A 25872-nucleotide genomic window follows, 5' to 3' on the forward strand; every position below is an offset into this window, starting at 1 on the left:
AGACACAACTAAAGTCTCTATTCAGCTTAATAAATGATACTAGTGCATAGACAACACTGTGGCAGCTTCCTCACCCCAGTTGACCAAAGGCAATGTTCTCATCTATTTTGGAGCTGTCATCTCTCTCCTCCTGGGTCATATGACACCACTTCTCCCTGCAGCACAGGGAAAGTCAAAGTAAGACTTAATTTCCAAACACTGATTTTAACACTTAGCTTTTCTATAGAAACAGAACAGGGGTGAAAAAAAAAGTCAGTGTAAAAATGTAAATGAATATTTAACGCTTTAACATTTCGTGAGGCTTCTGAGATTAAAACATAACTGCAATCAGTCTAAAATATCCAAGACATCGATCCCTGTAAATGTTTTGGAATGGGATGCAAAAAATAAGGCTGAATTACACATACAACATGTAAAACAATATAAAAAAAAAAAAAAAACAACATGAACCAGCCATCAGCAAAAGATAAAACAACAAATGATTAATTCACAAAGAATCATTCAGAAGCAGATAACTTAGTTTAATACTTACTTACTATTAACATGACTATAAAAAAAGTACTTCCTTTGCAACACAATTAGTCTTAAACATAAATGCAGATTACCTGTAGTATTATTGTGTTGGAATATAAACCTGTTATAAAACATACTCTATGTTCCCCCACTACAACAATATATTGAGAACATTAGAAAAGGGTGTAATAAATACAATAAATTGTAAATGGAGTCTGCAGTGGACATAAAATGTAGGCATGCAAAAGTGGTTAAAAGGAGATCAAAGAGTACACGCAGATAGACATACTACTACATGCTAATGGTGTGAACTTGAACTGACAGCCATCATCTACAGACTGCAGTGGATCTATTGCTTTGTCTCTTGATGTACAAATAAAGATTATACACGGGGTCATTACACATTTAGAATAATAAGTGGGTGTGATACATTTAATCATCTAAAGTAGGCACAAAAATAAGTTCAACAGCAGTATGATAAAATACCAAGGTGAACTACATTATCTATTAGGCAACAACAACATGCCAACAGAAGCCAAATGTGGAAACATGAAAAAGCAAAAAATATCATAATGTGAAACAACAATATGTTGTAAATTTGATAATAAATATTACACAAACACAGTATCCCAGTCATAATTACAATGGAATGTTATTCCTATATTTAATTATGTCAATTTATATGTAACACAATCTCACCTAGCCATCCAGCCTGGCGATTACTGACCATTAGTGACTACCCCATCACTGTTCACTAAGGCACATTTAAGAAAAGCTGACTTCTAGACCTTGAGCCTTGAACCTCTTTAAAACACAACTAAACTGCTCATGTGTTTAGCTGCATAAGAGCAGCTGCTCTAAGGTTAGGCAGTAAATTCTCCTTCAGATATTTACGCTACTGTATTGTCCATTTTACCTTAATCTGAGCCTTTCTCCCTTATAGCTGATAAAGAAGATCCTACTGGAGGTCATTCATCTTGGCAGCCACAGAGTGTGTGACCGTGTACAATGTACTACTTTTAAAAATGAATCATGCTTCAATGTTTTATAAATGAATAAGTAAAATTTCCACATTCATTTTATGGCTTTACATAATTATGTATAATTATATTTTTGTCCTCCATTTGCTTTTTTTGTACCAATTTTGTGATAACTTTTATTAGGTATGGTATACTTTTTCACTCAGAAAAGATAACTTTATGAATTGATCCAACATTTTAAAATACTGATAAGTCTGCTGTGTATCCTGTTCTTTTTAGGTATGTTAATAAGTGAGTGGTTAACATTGCAGTATTTTGGTAATGCTCAGATTTCATTTTACTATTGTAAATGGTGTTGGAGATTCAATGCTTTAAGAATATTGTCAATAGTATAACAATTTCCTCGACACTAAAATGACAAATGTAATGATACTTGCTCTGCATTAGCTTTATGCTGTTAAAGCCAGGCAGAGACTGTGCAACTTAAATTAATCGGGTATGATGTGTTAACACACACTACATTGACCCTCACACTAGGCAAGAATCTTTTGACTTCTCTACTGACACTGTACAGATCAGTTAACTGGCCACAATGAGGAGCTCACACAAGTCAGCATGGGGCTCCTGTTTGTTTATGCTATAAAAATTTCAAAAAATGGAATAAAATAATCAGAGGGTAAAAAAGAGGGGCAAATACAACAATAAGAAGTTTCAGATAGCTGGAAGATACAGCCATCATCTTCACTGCTGATGTTTAACTTTGTATTGTAGCAATCTGTCACTAGGTGGTTTGATGTTGTGGCTGATCAGTCTATACTGCAGCCATAATACTCATGTAAAAGATGCGATTGCATTATATTAAAACAAACCGTCTTCTGTTTCTAACATACAGTATATCTGCAATGAAACAATGAAACTGCTCATAATGCAAAACAGCTAACGTGCCAGAAATCCAACTGATCATCTGGGACCCAAAGTGTGGTCATTCGGCTAATTTTTCACAAACAACAAACATCTTTAGGCATTTAAACAACAATTGAATTGAATTTCAACGCAATTCTAAAATGAGTCAGACACCAAATTTATACAGCATCTGCCTGTCTTAACTGAAAAACAGAAAGAATAATTTGCTCTCAAAACAACAACAATTTGATTGCATCTTCTAAATAACAGGGTTTAGTTCTTTTTAGTCAAGTCAGTTCGACTAATTTATACATACACACTCAACCAGTGTTTGAACATAACTCATCACTGTAAATATATTTTCCAGTAACAAGTAGTGTTAAAACAATATTTCAGTACTAATATTACATTCACTCAACAGGAACAACAACAAACTTCAACCACTTCAAAATACACAACTCCAACTACTTGTAACACTTATTAAGGCAGCACAACGTTGATTCAGAGAAGCTCGGAGATACACCCCACAAAGATGAGCCCACGCAGCTGCAGAAGATGGCTGTGGCACTTCAATAGCTAAATGAGTAAAACTACATTTTAATCACCTGCCGCAGCTACAACAAGAAACAAGGAGCTAACAAAGTCTGTGGCTGTATTAGTGATGGATAAAATGTTGCCCATTTTCACTACTTCTTTTTTGTCACTAACGAGTAAAGCAAGGAGCTCTCTGCCTTGATTGATATTTCCTTCTTTGTTTGACCCTTATCTTATTTGGTTTAGGGCAGTGGACATATAGAAGGACAGACCTCTCATCTTTCTCTTCATCCTGCGTCCCCCTGCCCGGCAGCAAGGCACAAGGAGACAAAGAGTTAACGTCAACATGCAGAAAGAGGGAGAAAACAGAGAAAGGAAGAGAAAAGAAGGTGTCGGCCATCTGCAACACTTGTTAAGGCAGAAGCACATTGAGATTTATCTTTGCTGAAACTAGCAGTATTTCCAAACAGAAACTCCATAATTAAATCACACATACAATAACATAGGAAACACATACAGAAAAACAGCTTGTTTGCTTTATGTTTTAAAAACACACGTTTTTCACAAGCCACACAATTTTGGCACAAATGTGTACACACTTACTGACTGGTTTATTTTTCTGTATGAACTCCACACTAACCTTGTGGTTGGTGATCTTTTTGTCCTTTCACAATGGACAGCATCGAAAAAAGCAGCATTCCAAAATCTTAGTGTGTGCCTGATGGAGCGAACAAAGGACAGGTCTACTTCACTAGTGACTAGCGAAAAGTGATATGAACATTGTTGCTAAGTTAAAGAAGTTCAGAAAAAAGTGCAAGTGGTTGTGTTTTGCATTTCCCTAATTAAACAAAAGCAACTTGAAAAGGCAACTGTCAGCAAAAGCCGCAGGTAGAGTGGATAGATGTCAGATAAATGCTAATGTGGTGCAGTGCTTCCGGTGCAGGTCTAAAGGTGCAATTGTTTACTAGCCATTTCAGCTTAACAGGGGTGACAGTTTATCTGACAAAATGGCTGAAATGTCTGACTTCAGTTATTTCAGGTTTGCTGATTTATCAAGTTACCTATAATCATTCATTTTATGATTAATTATTTAGAATAACTTGTATTAATAATAACTTTAGAATCAAGCCCAAAATCATCACTGGTAAAGCAAACTGCTGTGTTGGCCGTGGGATGTGCACTGGCCAAAAAGGCATTTTTCTGAGCATTACAAACTCCATAACTAAGGAATCTCATTTCAAAGGTTTAGACATAGGATTATTATATTTTAACCCTATTTGTGTGTGGCAAGTCATGCTCTATGGCCTCAAAATACTAGAGTGTGAGAATTAACCAAGTAATCGGGAAGGCATGGTTAAGAACGAATGAGGATTTTGTTACAGCCCACTCAGCAACCTGTATAAGAAGGAATGGGCACTGTATATGTTTTATCCTCACAGCTTGTTAAGAATTTAAATGCATATTGAATGTTTATTCTCTGTTAAGCCTTTGATTTGCATTGCCTCCAGTGTAAATCCAGAAGAAAGATTTTATTTATTTAGATATCATTTTATTTCTGTCCCTATCTCATAAAGAAACTAGTTAACCTGCACTTCACTACTCTCACTTTTCAGCCTTGAAACCAGCTTATGATTTTTCTCAAGGACAGTAAAAAGAGAATTATTAGAGTCTCCCCAATTCACCAGATGGGCTGCTGCTTCAGGTGGGTGTACAAGTACACTTTTTCTCCTTTTTTCCCCTCTGGAGCTTCAGAGACTTTAGAAGGAGAGAAAATATAACAATTATTGGTGCCAATAAATGTATGTTTAAATTAGATTTTATAAAAGACACAGCGTACTGGTCTTTAATTAGTGGAGCTCTAATGATTTCTAGTGAACTATACCTGGTGATTTAGGCTTGGTCTCCATTGGGCTCTCCCCATCTCTGAGAAATAAGAATGCAGTCGAGACAAACACAAAGCAATTAATATTATTACTGAGTGAATGAAAATAAATCAAAGAAAGAGTTACACTTGCTCACTCAGGTTTGGGAGCCATTGAGCTCCTAAGCTTGCTCTCAAGGCCTCCAAAAAAGCCTTTGACATCAGTTTTAGAGGTATTTTTAAGGAGGCGCTCAGCGGCATCCTTCTTTCCAGACAGCCAGGAGTTGGCCTTGTTGAGGTACGTGTCAAGACCAGCTGGAGGACCACCACGATCCAGCAACTCTGAAGGAGATGGCTGGGACTTCCCTGAATAAGAGAACTGAGAATTAAATGGTGACTTCTAATTTAAAGAGCTTCATCAGTTTTAAAGCCACTCAAGAATTTTTTTTGTTTGTTTTTTAAATGATTTTGATTTGATTGATGATTTTAATATGTTAGACAAATTAGCTTATTCTCACTCAGCTGCAACTCACTGAACTGGAAGTTCACAAAAATAAGAGGGCATTAGCTTCAGATACTCATACAGTCCTAGCCCCACAATACAAAAAACACTAGACATAAGCAGACATACTCTTTCTTAGGTCAGGTATGTTTCTTTTCCATTTTTTTGTCTGCAGTGCAGGTTTGCTTATGTTTGAGCAAAATATTTAAATCTGACAGCAAACAGATGCTGATGTGAAATATTGGGGCACAGTGGTACACTAATCAGACTAAGCTCCCAGGTTTCACAACGCTACCTTCATGCAACTCCAAGAAGTCTTTGCGTATGTTATTGTGGTGTTGCTGCAAGAGAAACCACAGAGCCAACCTGAGGTGGCAACACTGACTCAGTCAGCAGTGAGGAGTCACATTCACCTCAACACGCAGCCAATTTTTTACTGAAAGACATAATTTATAAAGTAAAAGCATATTGCTTTTGCGCAATAATAGCTTTAACACCATTATGTGTTTAAGTGAAACTAGCAAGTCTGGCATAAAAAGTCACTGTCACCATGTGACCTAAATGGCAGACACACACTGCATCTGTTTAGAGAGACTGGGTTAGACCTTACCAATGTAGTAATATGTAAAACACATAGTCATGAGGTTTTTCGCTGGGCTGTAGTCATCCATCTGGTAACACCTGTAAACACAACATTTTTTAGAAGATGATCTCGTCATGTCCTCTAGTAAGTAGGTGATATAACATATTGTGTTACTTTCAATAAATCCCATGAAAAGACCAAACTCACAATGAGTTGATAATACAAATAGAACCTGTCTATGTATTCAGATCCTAGAGCTCCACTGTTGTCTAAAACTATTAAAACAGTTTTGTTGAACCACATTATTGCACTGCATAACATGATACTTCGTTAGCATAAACATACAATGTCCTGCTGCCGGAAAACCTTATACCATCCAATGTTTATTAATCCACAAAAAACAGTCCCCAAAAATGAACTATGTTGTCCTGTTCGTGTAACATTTTTCAAACAACAGAGTCACCAATCAAATTTTGACCAGAGTGGTTCTAATCCCTGTTCCTCCTGGCCACATATTCAAGCAAGACACTGAACCCAGAGTTGCTCCTAATGTGTGTGCTCCTTAATTGTAAATTGCTTTGGACAAAACATTTACCAAATGATTAATTGTAAATATAAAAATTACAGTGCCTAGCTGTTAAAAATGACTGAATTTCCCTTTTAAATGGCAATACTTTTACACAAATTACACATCTGTGATTTGATTTGAAAAGACGCGTCTTTTGTAGGAACTAGAGGGCTTAATGCTAAAAAGTATAAAAGTATTAAAATCATTTTTTCCCCATGGGAATTGCTGACAATATCATATTTATACATTATAACCAGCCTAATCTGTTACAGTCAAATAGGGGAAAATCTTTTGAATTACTTTACTCACTCAAACAGCACAACTGCAAAGGACTGCACCAGTCGGTAGAACGTGGCTTCACTCACACACTTCGAGTGGCATCGCTGTAAACACAGTATGACAGAGAGTTACAGGCTTGTCCGTTAAACACTAAGCCTTCGTATTAAGACACAATCTCAATCCGGAAATAAGTTAGACTTTAAAAAAACTCAATAGATTAAAAAATAATTACAGAAGAATTCAATACTTACTTGTTGAAATAATTTCCTGTTTTAATTTAGGGACAGTTGATCTAAAACATATTTACTTATCTGAATGGAAATATAATATTCATGATAAACAAGGAAGTACAGTGGTCTTGTTTACAATTTGAAAGCCGTTGTGAAGCTTATAGTTCTTTGGCCTATGAATTAGGACATTAACATTATGGTCCATTGATGAGTTCTGACTAAGCTATAAATTTATCATTTCCTCATATTCACCTGTGCGCTGACGTATTTCGCAAACCACTCCCTGCCTTTGCCATTCTCTCCGCTGCACAGCTCTCCAAAACGAGCCTTCTCTTCCTGGTCAAAGTCCTCCCTGCGAAAACATGGTCCACAAATTCGTCACAGCTCTAATTAACAAAGGCTGTAAAATGATGTTTTATTAGATTTGTTTGATGATGTTTGGTGTTGATGTGTAGCTAAACATCTGACAAAGGGAGATGCTGACACTGTGAGGTATTCATGGAAAATAAGATCTATATTTATCTACAAAAATACAATTTAAAACTATTTTAAGTTTCAAATTCATTTGAAAAGATAGCATTACAGCTTAGCAGTGTTAGTAAATAGAAAGATAAATGGACTATCCTAGACAAACTAAAGTGGAGTAGGTCATTAAAATGAGACAGCAGACTTGGAGTTCTTTAAGACTACATGGGTTATGAAATTACTTAGGGTGGAGAAGGAGGGACATTGTGTCAATATGCTTACTGTAGGACAGTGGTCTCATTGCGCCACACAGAGCAAAGAGATACCCGACAGTGAAACATTACTCAGCAGGATAAGATATGATTGGACCTGCAGTAATGTGTCTGAGATACTACAAACTAACGTTACGTATATGTAACATATATTTAGAAGTGCTCTTTTAACATTTATCCTGCTGACATTGGATATCCGTGCATCCATCAGACTGCTATTCCAAGCAGGTTGGTGAGTCATGGCAATCTCTGACAGGCCGTTAGGCATTCTGGATGACAAATATTGAACAGTGTTCATTGGGAGACAAGTGAAAACACAGCCTAGAGCAGGTTGAACTGTTGGTATCACAAAGAATAAAATAACTGCATCAACAGAAAAATAACTTCTGAGAGGATAAAAATTAAAGAGTGGTGAAAGATTTTGTTCCGAGAAACCACCATCAAGGGGACTGATGCCAAGCTACAGTCATGTTCCTAAACCCAGACCTCTGGCAGGCAGTGGAAGTGACAAGAATCAGGTCCATTGTAGATGAGCAGCCACACAACATTATAGCTCCAACATCATTCATGAAAGTCAGCAGTGGCTCCACGAGCTTTGTATAACAGAGCTAAAATTATTGCTTTTTACAGTTACCATGTTTTGTCTAATTCTGAGGTACATTCATGTAAAATTGGTACAAACCTGCATATTTGTTCTCATGGATCATAATAATGCAGAGCAGCAAGTGCTGATTATTTTCATCAACAAAGTGATCTACTCATTTAGTAATGTGCTCCTACAATCTGTCAGTTAAATGATGGAGTAGTTACCTACACAGCAGAGGGTAACATGAAAAAGAGAGAGGAGATCCGAGGATCAGTGATTTTAACACTGAGTGACTATTATTTATTTTATGTAGAGTTTGTTCAGTTTCTATAAGTTGTCAGTTCATTAGGGACACCTACAGCTAAAACCAAGCCATTCTAATCGAATTGTCCTACAATAATAACGTTAAGTTTATGTAATGTTAAGTGTACTGTTTTACACAGATACAATAGGTGTTCTGTACTTAGCCTGGATATAAATAATAGAGCCTCCTGTGGTTCTGAATTAATTTTCATTTAAAGCAGTTTGCTCAATTCTCATTTTTTTAGTATTAATTTATTTAAAATAATTCAGATATTTCCAATATTTATGAAATGCTTAAGCTAAGTATATCTGTTTATCAATTCTTGCTTTTAAATCGTGTTTTATGGTACACATAGAGAGAAAATGAGAAAAAATACGTAAGCATCATATATTGGCCAGCGGCCTCCTTGCATTTGTTTTGGCAATTAAATAACTGTCCGTCAACTACTAATTATTACAGCACTATATCAATCTTCTGATTATGACAAAAACAAAAAAAAGAGCTTAGCAGAGTGTGCCGCAGCGTAGCGGAGAAGAGTGGATTGGGTTACATCCACGTTACTGCTAAATTAAGTTGTTGAATTCTGTAGCTTCGGTTAAAACACAAAGTATTCTTTTCAATGTCTACATGTCTTTATTTGGGTTCATAGCAGCCATAAAAATAATTTTAAAAACTATGTTTGCTTACTTTCCATGAAACACCTTCTCCACATATGCCTTCATGAACTGCCTTCTTTCTATGGTCTCAGCATCAGCATCCTCCCCACTGTGAGCAGATGAAGAAGATGACCTTCTCAGCTCCCATTTATCAGAGGTTGGGTCCATGTCATTCTCACTGTCTGCAGACTCTGTAGCATCGCTGTCATTGCCTCCTTCATCTTGGTGGTGGTGGTGGTGAGAGCTAGGCTTGATTGGGGCCATGGGCTCTGGCAGTAAAGGTTGTTGGTGGACTCCCATCGAAGATGCTGGCTCAGGGGAGAAAACATCTGTATGGCCTTGGTTTTGGCCTGTATTTAAACTGAGAGCTGTAGTCTCTGAAGGCAGGTCAAAGTCTATGAGGTTGTCCACTGCTACTCCCTCCATGTTGGAAATAAGTCCCTTTCTTTTACAGCAGTGTTTTTCAAATGAGCTATTCAGTTCTCTGCATGAACATGGGGCTGGTGACAGATGTGAGTGCTTGTTGTAGTTTTAACTAAAGTCTCTAACATCACTGAGTTTTGATTTTGCTGACCCTCCCATTCCTTGATGGTGCTGACATCAAGTGAGCTCAAGGCATCTGTGGACAAAGGAGGAGAAGATAAGCATTTTATTTACATTCAGTTAAGATGTCACAGGCAAAAAGCGAGAAGTACAAGACAAAAAATCTACAGTCATTTCTGCAGCTCTATGAGGTTCTACTTTAAACACAGCAGTGTTTCCAGCTTAGTGCTCACACTGATGAGCCCCCTTTTTTGACACAGTGCTAATCACAAGAATTTAACAGTTTTAGATATCACTCTTACATTTCATACAGTCATTTAGCAGAAGATAGTGTTTAGACCTGACACCATCCGGAAGCATGGTCCATTTGTCCTTCCTAATGACTTCCTAATGTTTTATATCCTCTCTTATTACAATGTGTTACCTACCAGGAGATGTTTACATTTATTATCATAAACATCTTATCTATAGGCAGTTTTCATCTAGTGACAACTTTGGATGCATTAGCAACAACTGGATACCAGATTACAAGGTGGCGCCCAATTCAGTCCTATGGCAGCTGTGGCTTAGTTGGTTAAGCAATTGTCCATGGACCACATGGCCAGAGGTTGACTGGTTCCTCCTACTTCCATGTCCAACTGTCCCTAAACCAAACACTGAAGTTGAAACCCTGATAACCTTAAATGTAGCAGCCTGTCCAGAATGATCTCTCAAAGGGGACTAATCAAGTATATCAAAAAAATAAACTGAGGGCTTGGGGAAGAAAAGCTGGCTACTAAATGAAGTTACTACTGTAACTGATTCAGAATTTAAGTAATTTCAGTTTGAAACTCAGAAGTAGGAGTTTCCCTTAACATGAGGTTAAATAGCTGGCAGCTTTTCACTATTACTGCTTTCTGGGATACCCTCAGATAATGTCAGTAGCTTTAACTAAGAAAGTGTGTTAACACGAAAGTATTCTATTTGTCACCATAAACAAATAGCTAATTTTCTACATACATACAATCTGTGCCTCAAACACACAATAAACTACGAGCAGGCTAGTTAATGTTCAAGTTGACTTTACATCCATGATCATGTTTTTCAATCTGACATCTGTGATAGATATGAGGGGTCCAGCTCATATGAACTCGCCATAAATGTAGAAGCTTTTAGAAGTATAAAAATGCATCCAATAAATGATCCTCTTTGCACAACCATATTGGTGACTTTTGTCTCATGCTACAAAATTGGAAAATGTTATCAGTTTTGGTTTTGGAAACATATGTTGAAAAAAAAAACAAGTTTGTTTTAAGTTGTTTGTTTTTTTATTTCTAGTTTATTATTTATGAACAAATTATCCTATTTGGGTTATGGGGGGCTGAAGTTTATCACTACACCATGGACAGGTCGCCAGTCTATCTCAGGGCCAACACAGGGAGACATACACAGACAAACAACCATTTCCACTCAGATTCACACCTAAGGACAGTTTTAGATGGGAGGAAACTGTAGTACCTGGAGGAAACCCCAGTACCTGGAGGAAACCCCCGCAAACACAGGGAGAACATGCAAACGTAGTACTTTTTTGACTCCAGGATGCTGTACCCATGTCACCGGCCCCAGAGGATGTGTAGATGTGGGTGTATCCTGGTTGATTAAACCCTGGTCAGTTTAATCAAGCTTCGTTGGAGCCAGATGACAGCTGCTCAGTTCGAATGGTGCTGATCAATGCTAGATCACTGACAAACAAGTCTTACTTTAAATTATTTTTGTGGTCTGAGACTTAAAACCAGGTGAGACCAGCGCCTTCATTGAGCATTGAGCTTCTTCCTCCTGATTGTTTTTTTTTTTTTTTTTCCCCCCCAGGTAAAGGTGGAGGCCTAGCCGCTGTTTTTAAAAACAATTTTAACTGCCGGTTAATACAAACAGATAATTATTTTAAGTTTTGAGCTACAGGTCTTTGTGGCTTCTCCTGCCCTGTTCTATGTGCAGTGGTTTACAGTTCACCAAATTTTAATATGGACTTTATTCATGAGTTTTCAGAGCTTTTAGCTGGCATCATTCCGCTCTCTGTGTCTCTTTAGAAAATTTGTGAGTTGGGCATTTCTGGTCACTTTCCCGTAATAATTGAGATTACAGTCCCCCCATCCTTGCGTAAACCCAAGATCCCAGCCCGCCACTGTCGTACTATCACTTCATCAACTACGAAAGATTTTGCTTTCACAGTCCCTGAGATTTATGCCATGGGGGGGCTTGTTTTTAACTCATGCCGAGAGGATTTTATCTCTTCTTTTAACTCTACCTGGGCTGCTCCACTGCCCCTTTAAGGCGCAAATCTTCAAAATCAAGAACTGATTTTGATTTATTGAGACAATAGCCACAGTTACAGAGCATAAAAATAATGTTACTTCTGACTGGTCTATCCTCACATGCTCTGTTGTATTTGAGCAATCGAGCCGGTTCCTCTCCTACCTCTTGATGAGATGGTGAGGCACATGAAACATACCCATTGTCCTTTAGATATTGTGTCAGCCAAGGTTTTAAAAGAGGTTTTATTTTGTAGGGCCATGTCTTCTTACTTTTATTAACAACTGCCTTGTTTTTAAGCATGCAATCGTAACGCCACTTCTTAAAAAGCCTCACCTTCACCTACAGTCCCCTCTGAAAATTATAGGGCTTTTGAGAAATTTCAATCTAGCTTATGATCTCGACATAGTACTGAATCAGCTTTGTTAAAATAATATCAGTGTGAACCCTTATCTGTTGATCCGGGGTATCCTGCGATATTGGTGCTTCTGGATCTTACAGCTGCCTTTGATACTGTGGATCATGCAGTCCTCATCTCTTGCCTTACTCAGTGTGTAGGTATCCAATGCACCGTTATTAGGTGGTTCCAGTCATATTTAGCCAATAGGAAGTTTTCTGTAATGATTCCTGTGCATCTCTCTCCTGTGGGGTGCTGCAGAGTTCCATTCTTGGTCCTGTTCTTTTTTCACTGTATATGCTCCCACTTGGGTCAATCATCCAAAAGATCAATCTCTCTTTCCACTGTTATGCAGATGATTCGCAGATCCATTTGTGTTCTTCTTCTTCTTTTTTCGGCTGTTCCCTTTCAGGGGTCACAACAGCGAATCATGTTCCTCCATCTAACCCTGTCCTCTAACCATGTCCTGAGGAAGACCAAAGAGGCAGCTCTTTGGTCCAACCTCAGCATCCTTTTACTGATATATTCACCATCCCTCCTCTGCACATGTTCAAACCACCTCAATCTGGCCTCTCTGACTTTATCTTCAACAAATCTAACATGAGCTGTCCCTCTGATGTACTCATTCCTGATCCTATCCATCCTCGTCCCTCCCAAAGAGAACCTCAACATCTTAAGCTCTGCTACCTCCAGCTCTGCCTCCTGTCTTTTCTTCAGTGCCACTGTCTCTAAACCGTACAACATTGCTGGTCTCACCACCGTCTTGAACACCTTTCCTTTCATTCTCGATACTCTTACCGCACAACACACCTGTTGACCCTTAGTACTTAAAGTCCTGCACCTTCTTCATCTCTGCTCCTTGTAACCTCACCGTTCAACCTGGGTCTCTCTCATTGACACACATATTCTGTCTTACTGCGGCTAAGCTTCATTCCTTTGTTTTCCAGAGCAGACCTCCATCTCTCTAGATTTTCCTTCACCTGCTTCCTGCTCTTACTACAAATCACAATGTTATCTGCAAACATCATAGTCAATGGAGATTCCTGTCTAACTTCATCTGTCAACCTGTCCATCACTAGAGCAAACAAGAAGGGGCTCAGACCCGATCCTTGATGCAGACCCACCTCCACCTTGAACTCCTCTGTCACACCTACAGCACAGCTCACCACGGTCTTACAGCTCTCATACATGTCCCTCACCACTCTAACATACTTCTCTGCCACTCCAGACTTCTTCATACAGTACTCTTGTACTACTTTTAGGCATGAAACCATATTGCTGCTCACAAATGCTCACCTCTGCCCTTAGCCTAGCTTCCACTACTCTTTCCCACAACTTCACTTACACTTCTCCTCCATTCCTCAGGCATCTTCTCACTCTCCAAGGTCTTGTTAAAGAAACTAGTCAGAAACTCTACTGCCACCTCTCCTAGACACTTTCATACCTCCACAGGTTTGTCATCAGGACCAACTGCCTTTCCACTTTTCAACATCCTCCTCACTTCACTCTTACTAATCTTTAATACTATCTGCTCCACACCAGTCACCTCTTCTACTCTTCGTTCTTTCATTTTCCTCATTCATCAACTCTTTAAAATACTCCTTCCATCTTCCCATCACACTCCTGGCACCTGTCAATACATTTCCATCCTTATCTTTAATCACCCTAACCTGCTGCACATCCTTCCCATCTCTAACTCTTTGTCTGGCCAACCTGTACAAATCCACTTCTCCCTCTTTAGTGTCCATACAAGTCCTCATATGCTCTTTGTTTGGCCTTTTCCCCCTCTACCTTCACCTTACGCTGCATCTCCCTGTACTCCTGTCTACTCTCTTCAGTCCTCTCAGTGTCCCACTTCTTCTTGGCTAACCTCTTTCTCTGTATACACTCCTGAACTTCCTCGTTCCACCACCAAGTCTCCTTGTCCACTTTCCCTTTTTCCCCGATGACACACCAAGTACCCTCCAACCTGTCTCCCTGATCACATTAGCGGTCCAGTCATCTGGAAGCACCTCCAAACCACCCAGAGTCTGTCTCAGTTCCTCCCTGAAAACTACACTACATTCTTCCCTTTTCAACTTCCACCACTTCATCCTCTGCTCTGCCTTTGTCCTCTTCATCTTCCTCACCACCAGAGTCATTTTACAGAACACCATCCTGTGTTGTCTTGCTACATTCTCCCCTACCAATACTTTGCAGTCACTGAGCTTTCAGATTACATTGTCGGAATGAGATGTAGTCCACCTGAGTGCTTCAACCTCCGCTCTTATATGTCACCCTATGTTCCTGCCTCTTCTGGAAGAAGAGGGGACTGGCAGAAGAATACACTGGCTTGTGTCCCCTTACGGTTGCATTTGCTAATCTATTTGTCACTCAAGCCAAATGTGGATAATGCACTGTGGTCCCTGTTTAACTGATGTAAAGCTCTTGCTGTCTCAAAACTTGCTTACCTTAAATGAGAGTAAGACAGAGTGTATCATATTTGGCTCCTCTGTTAAGGATAATGTCTTAAACCTTGATTTTGTCATTCTTGCCACTTATCTTAGAACATCAGTAATCTGTAATTTTTGACTGAAAGATTAATTCCATTGTAAAAGTGAGTTTTTCAGCTTTGCCTCCTGGCTAGAGTTAAGCCATTCCTATCTCAAAAAGATCTTAAAAAGGCAGTTCATGCCTTTGTCAGCTCAAGATTGAATTACTGGCATGCATTTTATGTTTGAGTCAACCATTCTTCACCATCTTGCCTCCAAAATGCTGCTGCTCAACTTTTAACCAACACCCCCAAGCTGGGTCACATAAATCCTGTTATATACTCACTTCACTGGCTTCCAGTAGATTTTTGAATTTTTTTTTAAATGCTATTGACCTCCGCTCCATTACGGATTTGGCATGTTTTAAATCCAAGCTGAAGACGCATTTGTTCAAGCTGGCTTTCGATTCTTAGTAGTAAAGACATATTTTGTATGTTTTTAAACTATTTAATCTTTTTTACTTTTACTTTTTATTTTAATCATATTGTTTTTAATCGTAGTTTTTAATCTTTTATATATAATTTTTTTGTAATTGCTTGCTTAGATATTTAGTCTATGTGTTGAATATCACTTTGGTCAACTCCTGGTTGTTTATTACACTACACTATATAATTTAAGTGGTTAAACGTGTTAAACTACAAGATGGATGAATATTGCAGTACACATTGTTATGAACATTACTACTGATGAGAGGTAAAAGTCTACAAAGCAAACTGTTACATACATACTTTACAGCAAGGGTATTCACTAAAATTTAAAGAGGTTAGAGAAGATTTCTTGAAGCAAAGGTCTGGAAGGTCATAATGTCTTAAATGTATATCACACTAAATAGTTAAGTAGCCTAGTAGTTGTATCAACATCTGCATGTAATCAATACCTGACTGTCAAATCAAATGAATTCAGTACAATTAAAAACTGAACACATACAGTATATATGACTGAAGATATGTTCTCTCATTAACTAAATAAAAGTAGGACTGCATATCAAAAATGAGTTAATCACCTCTCTTTGTGGCAGATGATGCTGACATGGGTATTTGCTTTATCTTATCACCCTCAAGTAGTGTTTCAGCTACTGCACTCATGCATTCTTTGACAACCCCTCCATCAGGAATTGGCTTTTTGTGTTGACCCAAAATCCAAGCAGCTCTGAGAGAACACTCATGAGCACGTTGTTGGGCAGTGAGTGTGTGTTGCTCAGGATCCTGGTGGACTGGTCATACTGGGCTCTGAGACTACTTATTTTCTGTGATCTCACTTCAGATTTGAGTGGGTATGTTTGTTCGTGACCTTTATCTTTTCTCTAATAATGGCGTTTTACATTGGCACTTTTAATGCTAGAGCTACTGTTTCTGAACATATGAGACACACTGGTTTAGTGCCTCCAGTAGGAATTATGAACAGACGTTCCTTATTTTTCTCTTCCTTTCTCAGTCTCACGCACCCATTTCTCTCCCTTTGTTTTCTACATGTATCGCTATCTTTATTTTTCTTTCTTTCTACAGTCTTTTCATGTGTAACCTGCCTCTAACTCTTTATCTGTCTGCACTGTAGAGTCAATGTTTACCGCCTGGAATGCACATACTTGATTGGCTGAGTGGTATCATGCGGGATGGCTTAACTTTGCATGCAATTGGTCTGTGCGTTTCCTCATCCACTAAATCAATACCGTAAAGGCTTCAAAAGCTGCGCCATTGAAAACAGAAGCACCCTGTCAGGTTTTAAATCATAACTGTGTTGGCTGTAGGTCCGGGTCCGTATGGGATGGCTTCTGGGTCCGGACCCGGACCGCGGTCCGCCTGTTAGTTACCTGTGCTTTACAGGATCCTATCAGTTTGCCACCATTTTGGGGGGTTTGGCTCAGGAAGATTATAAGCTTATTCTTAATCACATCTCCAAAGCTTGGTTGATTGATACACTGTCTCAAATGTTAGACTTTAATATAATGTAAATCAAGCAAATGCATCAAAGTGAATATCTTTAGTATCTACAAAATCTAGAAAACTGAAAATGTCTGCTTTGATAAAGTGGTATCATAGATGATAGATACAATAATGTTCAATCCAACAGACAATAATACAAATTCAGTAACACATATAAGGGTAGAATTTCCATTTTGATTTATGGGATGACAATGAACAAAATGCATGAATCATGTCACTATATAAAAGGCATTGAGAAACCCAACTCTACAACATTTTCAGCACATGTAAAAATGTACACTCTATTTAAAGACTGTGGTCTTGTGTGAACATACAAGTAAGGTAATTTCCTGTTCTGGTCTGAGTAAACATTCAACTTTAAAAAAGATACCTTAGAAGAGCAGGTTTTATTGTCTGACATTACAAAAAACTTCCTGGTGCGTAAAAATGTTTTTCCTTGATCGAAAGTCAACAGAACAAGTACTTTAGAAGCTGCAATAATTTCCTATAGCAAAGGGTCTACAGCAGGGGTCTCACACTGGCGGCCCGGGGGCCAATTGCGGCCCGCGAGTGGACATTTTGTGGCCCGCAGGACAATATGTTAATAATAAAGTTGATAATGATACCGGCGTTAACAACCAGCACCGATGTTCTGTTGGCAATGTCACTGAGGAGAGTGGACCTCCAATGGGGCCACTTAGCCAGCTCCCACCCACCGTCCCGCTATGAAAGTCAGGCTGGAGCCTCATCAGAAGCTTACCCGCCTCTGTTATATAGTCAAGGGAACATCAGTGTTGGCTAGGACGTACCGCTGAATCCATCGGGTTATTATAGAAAATAAAAGCCAGTAAATAATGCCTCTGTGGCTGCATCCTATTGTTTGTATATAATAAATAAATAATGGTGTCTCACTGTCCCAGCTGATAATGAACAGCTCGGTAGCAGTCACCTTTTTTTGCGCTCGCTATCCTGCTACTTTCTACCATCTACAAATGTTATGATGTTCATGTCATCATGAAAGACATGACCCCTTCTTCTTTAGTGTGCAAGATGCCCCTCCTGGGCTTCAAATGGAGCTCATTGACCTGCAGTGTAACTCTGACCTCAAAGCCAAGTTTAGGGAGGTGAGTGGAAAAGCAGACAAGCTTGGACAATTTTTGAGAGAATTGACCCCCGGCTCCCCTGAGCTTTCAAGAATGTTCAAGCAGACCATGTACGTTTTTGGGAGCACATATTTGTGTGAAAAGTTTTTCTCTAAATTGAACTTCAATAAGTCCATGTACAGGTCCAGACTTACTGACGATCATCTTCAAGCCATACTGAGGGTCTCAACTGCTTCCTCCCTCAAGCCAAATGTGGCTCAGGTATGTGAGAGGAAGCGCTGGCATGTCTCTGGCAGCAAGAAGTAGGCAAGAGAAGCCATGTTCAGAAGGACTGTTCATGTTCAGAAGAACCCATTGAAATTAAAGAACTGTTAGTAATGAAATTTGAGAAGATTAGATTTTTTTAACAAAGCTTTTTATTGTGGAATACCTGATGCGGCCCAGCCTCACCCAGACTCTGCCACTTGTGGCCCCCCAAGTAATTTGAGTTTGAGACCCCTGGTCTACAACATGGTCATTTCCAGTTCTCACATAATGAAGACCAACACATACGGAAAAGAACAGAAGACATCCCAGACTTCGTTAGAATAAAAAAGTCTTTTTCCTTCCAGTTAGTGAGAACAGGAGGTTGTAGATGAGCACTGTAATTTGTGTTCAAAGACAAATTTCCCAAACTTCATGGTACTTTCCTCCTTTACTTGTATACAACATATCTCAATTAATTACTAAAGCTGAGTTTAGGAATACTTTCATTCATTTAGTATTGATATGCAAATAACAGGAAGTTAAAGTCATTAAAACCCACAAAAACAGGAAACTGCAATTTTAAACTTTATATCTGATTAAGTTTCCCATACTCTGAAACTGTCTGCTTCAGTCCTGTTCATCTATTGTCTTTCAAGAAGCATTGTCCTTAACAAAGATCTGATATAAAATTAATTACCCAGTCAAAGTAGAGCTAACAGAGGACTCTGCAGGCCTCCTCACCCTGGCCTCATGGTCTCTTTGGGAAAAAACAGCAACAGCTGCCTGTCCTTTATACACACACATCCTACCCTCAGTCCTTGAGCTAATCTGGTTTAGCGCTTCAATCACAGGGCAGCATTTGGTCTAATAACTTGATAGACAGAAGCTATAAGAATGTATAAACACAAACGTTTGTGTCTAACCCAACCTATGCCTAATTCTAATGTAATTCAAACCTAAAACCAAGTTCTAACCCTCACACAGCCTTATATATCCACAAATTTATATTTGTCAGACTAGAAGCCCTCGGGCCTATGCTTGGGCTGCAGCTCTGTAGATGAAGTGGTTATATAATGCACTATTTAGTGAGTAAGAACCAAGGTGACACATTCAAAAGAACACAAACACTGCATGAAAGCATAGATATTGTATGTACAGTACATCTAGCATGTAAAATATCTCAAACATACTGAAAACACGTTATCTAATCAACCTTTAAACTAAACAAATATCAACTTAAAGGTACGCCATCTAAAATCCTACACAACTGGTCAACAACTATGTGCGCTTCTAAAATAAGTAACATGTTTCTGTCACATCAGAGAGGATGTGACTGACTGATGTAATATTCTGCTTACATTTCATTTAGATTCATTCTAATATATCACCTAAATAAATGTTAACATATTTGGATCAAGCTCAGCAAAAACAAATGGGCACTGTGTCAATTATTCCTATGGCAGGGAAAACCCTGAATAGCTTGTCACATTATTTATGTAATTAAATTGCAGCCTTTTAAGGTTATATAATTGCACAAGCTGACGGTGTTTGCAATGTTCATTGTTACACTGAGAATACCCTCAAATATGTACACTACTGGCTCCACTGCAAACCAACATATTAATCAAAATCTGATAACATCAGCATATGGGTTGGTTTGGAGAAAAATCCAAACAAACCACAGCCACACTGTTCTGATAAACAGAGTTTGAGTGTTAAACATTTTACTCCTAATATCTAAGACATTTTATATATTTTTTGTATTTGGAGGATAAGGACCAGAGTTGGTCATCTCTGATTGACACCATATTCTGTCAGCTAATGCTGTACCCAAAGCAATAAATCCGGGTACATGCTGCTAAATATTGGTGTAATGCATGCTTATTTATTTTAATTTTCTTTGAGATTTGTAGATAACACAGCTGGAGTCCACCTGTAGCAAAGCAAACTCAATAAATGTGAATGAGAGATCATGGTTTGTGCAACTCCCAACAGTTTTTTGTGAGGTAATATAAATATAATTTGTTAACAGGTCTCTCTTGTAAAAGAGATCCTAATTTTGTTTTTCATATTGAGGGCACAAAGAGAGATCTCACCAGGGAATCTGAGCATATGGCAAAGAGTTGAAAAGTCTCACTGGCACTACTGGAGGATAGAATTGGTCACGTCTTACCCTCACAGCTTTTATCTGGAGGCCTGAGCTAAGTTAATAGAGAAGTAGTGTCTATACAGAAGGAACTTCGACCATATGTTTCAGTAAACAGTCTCACATGCTAGTAATCCTGTACCGAGCTCTGAGCAATTCCAAAACCGGGATGAGCGATGCTCAAGTATATCTTAAAACCTCCAGTGTGGAGCCACAAACAGCACTTTTAATACAGACACAGCATCAGTCACATTGTGATTCTCTGCTGAAGATGGATGGCAGTGATACAATCATCTGCTGCTCAGTGACGACATTCAGCCTGGTGCAGACTCCTCCTGTCCTGCCACAGCAGACACACATACATACATGGGAATTCAGTAAATCAGTTTCTGTTCCCTCAGATCAGCAAAGGCTGCAAAATTTCTGCTTCCATAAGCATGGGAACACCCCCTCCCCCTTCCATCCACATAAACACACACACGCACGTGCACAGCGACAACGTGTGCCTTCTAACACAGCATCCACCAAGGTCAAATGTGCAGAGGTATATGCATCTATCATGATGGGCTTGAGTGATTCAATGGAGACGATCTCTGCTCATTGTGTCCACCTGTGCAGCTGCAAGCCAGATGCACAGAACCAATCCTGCACTCTCACATTATCTTCAGTGTACACGCACAGAGCATGATTCACACATAGAGGCCATCGCCATTATGCAACGCACACTGAGCCTTCCCACCCCCAGGAAATGCTCAGCACACTTGCCCGCAACAAAACATTGGTTGAGGAAGATATGAGCAAGGCAATGTTATGGTCAGCACACGTTACACTGGCTTTATGAGGAAAAAGCAAAAAATATGTATAATGTAAGAGGGTAAGTTGTTCATTAAAATAGAATAGAATATTCTACGGGTAAAGGGTAAGCTGTTTAGTATATCATTTTTATTGGGATGTGATAGTCATCAAATACAAAAGCAGTGAGTACAGTGAAGAGTACAATCTGTTGGAAGTTTCCCCTTTCTAAAACCACTTGTCTCCTCCTTTAAGCTTGTTTTCATTCTATTCCACAGTCTGACAGTATTTTACAGTAAACATATTCTGTATTCTCCATTTCCAATCTATTCTTCTTGTAGCAGTCTATACACGTCAGTCTGATATATCTGGCATTTAAAAAAAAAAAAAAAAACATCTTCACCTAATTTCAAAGATCTGTGGTTTTGAACAGAGTTTGACTGAACAGCATCCATTAGTAATAATCTATTTACATTTTTGTGTTAAATGTGTTATGTGTAAAGTGTAGATTCTTGGCTACATATTAGAAAATGACCAGGGATTTATTTTCCGTGGCAAATGCAAAATGACAGACATGATACATCTATATTGATAACATAAATCACTTAATCATTATGTGTAGTTTTTAAAATATATGCTACCCCATCAAACTCCACACAGACTGTCATTAGCAGATGCTTCATGAAATTCCAAAACATCAATTTTATTGACTACTTTGACCAAAAACTGTCTGCTCAACAATTCATCTACCCTGTTTATGTTGATCTCTTGTTACAGTATCTGCATACAGCCTTTAGCTAGTCTTGGGAGAGACAGACTGAGTACGCACACTGTTCAGTCAAATTCCAAAGCCTCACATCTTGAAGTCAAAGACGATGTCACCTCAACAAACCTCAAACAGCCAGAATCAGAAAAGTTTTCAGTGTTTTTTTACTGACCAATTTTATAGTGGAAATATAAGAAACTTAATTTAATGTTTAAGTTTAATGTTGGCAACACACCTTTTACTTACTCGATATTTATTTTTCTTAAAATAAAAAAACAATTTGAAACATGTAGCCATATGTTCACTCCCCTCTACCTGGTCATAGACCATGTTTTCTCTCAGTGATTCAGTCCATGTTAAATTAACTCAGAGACTGGCTCAGAGAACTTGGCAGTATTTCTGTACAGAATTGATGTTTGCCTTCCTTTTGCATAATAGAATTTCAGGTGGCATTTCTGAATGTGGAGGTGGGCTGTGTAAAATGACAGTTTTACAGTAGCATGATGGTTTCTCATGCAATGCTGCCTAGGGGTTGAATGTCACACACACATTATGGGTTTTTGCATTTTTTCTTTAGAGGCCTAGATTTCCCCGGGGTTCCTGATACTGGACTTACTCTAAATGAACTTTCCAGTCTCGTTCTGCCTGTGTTCCATGTTTTGTGGAGAGTGCTGAAGACATCAGCCACTGAAAATCTTTGCTTTGTACTAGTGTCAGATAAGGTTTAAGTGAATAGACAAATCACAGCTTTTCATTTTCATGCATTTTTGAAAAAGTCCCAACTTTTCTGGAAATTGGGTTTCTAAATTCAGAGTTACTAATCCAAAATATTTTTCGCATTCACACATTCAAATATTCCCTCTCATATGCAGCAGAATACCTCACAATAGGGCCAGGTTGAAATGGAGACCACCAGCAACCTCAGCAAGTTGGACTTTGATTGGTTTTATTTTGTCCAGTTATTATGTACAAGTCATTTAAAATATGCCTGGATTGGCTTGGGATGTCTCAACTCCACAACATAGACTCTAAGTTAGTAAGAAACTGGGGGTTTGCTTAGCTTGTCTAATCATATGACTTTATGATTTTTCTGCCCTGCTAAACTTAACTTATTTTATCAAAACTGTCATGTTGTCAACTGTCAACTCATTAAACATATTGTTATTAGGCCAGAGCAGAGGAAATAAGACCAAGAATTGTTATTAAGTGAAGTCCTCCAAATGCAGTAACATTGAGTTTTGGGTAAACTTTGTTTACAGCATCTCCTAGAGGTGCTATATTGGAGCCAAACCAGGCTGGACTTTATCAGAAAGAAGTGTTTGTGTCTCACCTGATACAACAGTGTAAGTAATTTTGTTTTTATCACCCTCAGTCATCATCAAATAGGAACTACTACTCTCTGGCATAGGCTTGTGTAAAGGACAGAAAATAATTGACAGCTTCAGTACAGTGCTTCATCACAGTACAAGAGTGTGACAAGCTAAAGTGCAGGACCTCACATCACATGATACAATACATGTGCAACAAGCAGAAGTGGCTGATGGCCGATAAGTGAGGTGTAGAATCTCAGCTTCTGCTGGCCTTTGGAACAGCTGAGGGGACTACACTTAAAGATATGATCTCCTCACCGCAGGCAACATTGCCAAATGAACACCACTAAATCTGTTCAAAAGGACAAGCTGGATTTCTGGAGATGGAAAAACTGTAGCACTTTACTCCACCATCATTAAAGCAGTATGGTGCATGTTATCCACTACATCACTGTAGTATAAAAGCACTTCCTACTGAAGCCACTTATACTCAGTAACAGCACAGAAAAGCCATGTAGAGGTCAGAAAAGGGCACTGTAGCAATCTGTTCCAGTACCACCTTATCACTTAGCATGTCATATCATGCTTTATTATGCCCACATATTCCTCAGTATTTAACACGGAAGAATGCAATTCTAGGCAAAATAGGTGCCTTGTATAAGTCAAATATAAAAAAATTATAAGCCTTTATTTCTTTTTATCTTTCTAGTCCTGAGCTAAAGACAAGTCTAGAAAGGAGACACAATGAAATAAAAGCTCAATGGTATTATCAGCCACAAACATGCACAGCAAGGCAAACATAGATACACTACAGTGCCAGGGTGAAATGAGTGATGGAGGCTATAAAGCCTAAGAGGAAGTTCTCTACCATGTGCACTTCAAGATAAACTAAACATAGTCTCCACCAACCCTAGTCCAAATAGTATTTTGTTAAATAACTATTTTCCTAACTAGCAAAAAGCTAGCCATTTCTGTAGGCTACTATAACAATATGAGCTGAGTAGCATGAATGTATTTTTAAATATTTATTATACAGATGGATTCAGGCCACATATCATTTAACCATCTGTAATACAGATCTGTCTCCTATCTGAAAGTTCTTTTAGTGTTCACCGTGTATATTATAAACTACTTTGTTTGAGCATATGTATTATTTACTGTTTGCCTGAGCACCAATTTTATCATGTATGAAGAGAACACCAACCCACTATTCTGTGATACACTGCCTTTCAGCAGTGTTGATCTGAAAACCACGACTTGAAAGCATCAGCAAAACAGCGGTAGCTACCCTCCAGTGAGGAATACCTAGCCATGCTGTATTCACGACGCGACTCTCTAGAGCGTGGAGAGTTAAATGTGGAAGAATTAAGAAAGGTATAGTTTCCTACCAATTCTATGTGTTTGGTGGATAATATATCTGGCGAATAGAAGTTAGTCAAAACAGTGAGCAAATGGTTTTGTATCTCTTTTCGCTTCATATAGAAGCAACGTCTCATTAATTTGACCCCAAAAATCAATGACGTTCGATTTGCGTTTTATCCAAAAAAACAAAAAAAAAAAAAGCAACTACGAATATGTCGCAAATGAATTAAGATCAAGTTAAAACGTCAAACAAACAGACGTATGACTTCCATGGCGAATAATGCAGTCTAGCATTAAGCAGAAATGCTGACCAATTAAGTCCAGGTGTCTCCACGGAGCGCACTTGACAGCTGGGAGAGGAAGCAGCACTGAATAAACACAGCTAAAGGCTGACGTTTCCTGTAACGTTAGGTGAAGTAATGGCATGGGTCTGTTTGGGACGTGACTGTGGAGCCATGTTCAGGCAAACAGGGACACCCCACATCATTCCTGTCTGCAAGGGCTTAGGACAATCCACATCATAACAACTGCAATTAACGGACTGAGGCTTCCAGAAGCCAAAACATCACGACAAACAGAGAATTAACCCTCCGCTTTGACCCCAGGACCATTCAAACATACTGACATGCTATACAACGCTGGTACATAGAAGTTGTAGAAAATACGTGTCGAATATGTAAAATGAAATGATATGATAAGCAGAATGTACGTACATGGGATGTGACGCGCTGACAGAAGGGGGCTGCTCCTCACTACTGGTTTTTGCGTCGTTGATTCTGCTCGAGACGGTGGTGTTGAAACTGTAGGGCGCACGCGCAAACGAAGTCGAACTCGATAAAGGGAGAACCCAATGACGTTATCAAGCAGCACAGCCAATCAGAGAAAGCGAGCAGCAGCGGCGTTGCGTCAAGTACGAGTGAATGTTACCGGATATTACCTGTAAAAATAAGAGTATGATGGCTGAACCCGAATAAAAACTATTTAATTTAGAATAAAATGTTCTGGGCCAAGGCTTTCCACGGGCCTTTTGTTAATGAGCTCCACTCATACAACGTAATAATTCTTCGGATTTATGTATTTACACTTTGTTTTAGAATGAAAACATTTTAGGTCATAAACACAACAGCAGTGGGAGTAACAGTACACTGATTTTATTTCTGTTCTTGTAAAATATTTTGAAAAAACTGTCAAAGTGAACATTACATACTCAACGCTGATCGGTCGGAGAA

At 38.7% G+C, this 25872-nt stretch overlaps 1 protein-coding gene across 4 annotated transcripts in view; it reads right to left on the reverse strand.

The window, feature by feature from the left end:
• The window catches only part of kiaa0513 (KIAA0513 ortholog), a 31161-nt gene extending 5670 nt beyond the window's left edge, over positions 1 to 25491 (reverse strand). For 2 of the 4 annotated variants that reach the window (XM_067502089.1, XM_067502091.1), the window contains exons 1-11: positions 25357 to 25491; positions 9268 to 9855; positions 7206 to 7305; positions 6754 to 6827; positions 5904 to 5974; positions 4950 to 5157; positions 4813 to 4853; positions 4613 to 4685; positions 3571 to 3648; positions 3203 to 3232; positions 75 to 155 (exon numbers count right to left, since the gene is read on the reverse strand). In XM_067502089.1, the coding sequence (XP_067358190.1) occupies positions 75 to 155; positions 3203 to 3232; positions 3571 to 3648; positions 4613 to 4685; positions 4813 to 4853; positions 4950 to 5157; positions 5904 to 5974; positions 6754 to 6827; positions 7206 to 7305; positions 9268 to 9662 (1151 nt within the window). In that variant the 5' untranslated portion in view covers positions 9663 to 9855; positions 25357 to 25491. The remainder of the gene's footprint in view (positions 1 to 74; positions 156 to 3202; positions 3233 to 3570; positions 3649 to 4612; positions 4686 to 4812; positions 4854 to 4949; positions 5158 to 5903; positions 5975 to 6753; positions 6828 to 7205; positions 7306 to 9267; positions 9856 to 25356) is intronic. The other 2 variants (XM_067502090.1, XM_067502092.1) reach the window with 1 other exon arrangement.
• Positions 25492 to 25872: the final 381 nt, after the last annotated feature.

The sequence above is a fragment of the Channa argus genome, chromosome 4 (assembly GCF_033026475.1).
Source record: "Channa argus isolate prfri chromosome 4, Channa argus male v1.0, whole genome shotgun sequence".
Taxonomy (NCBI): Eukaryota; Metazoa; Chordata; class Actinopteri; order Anabantiformes; family Channidae; genus Channa; species Channa argus.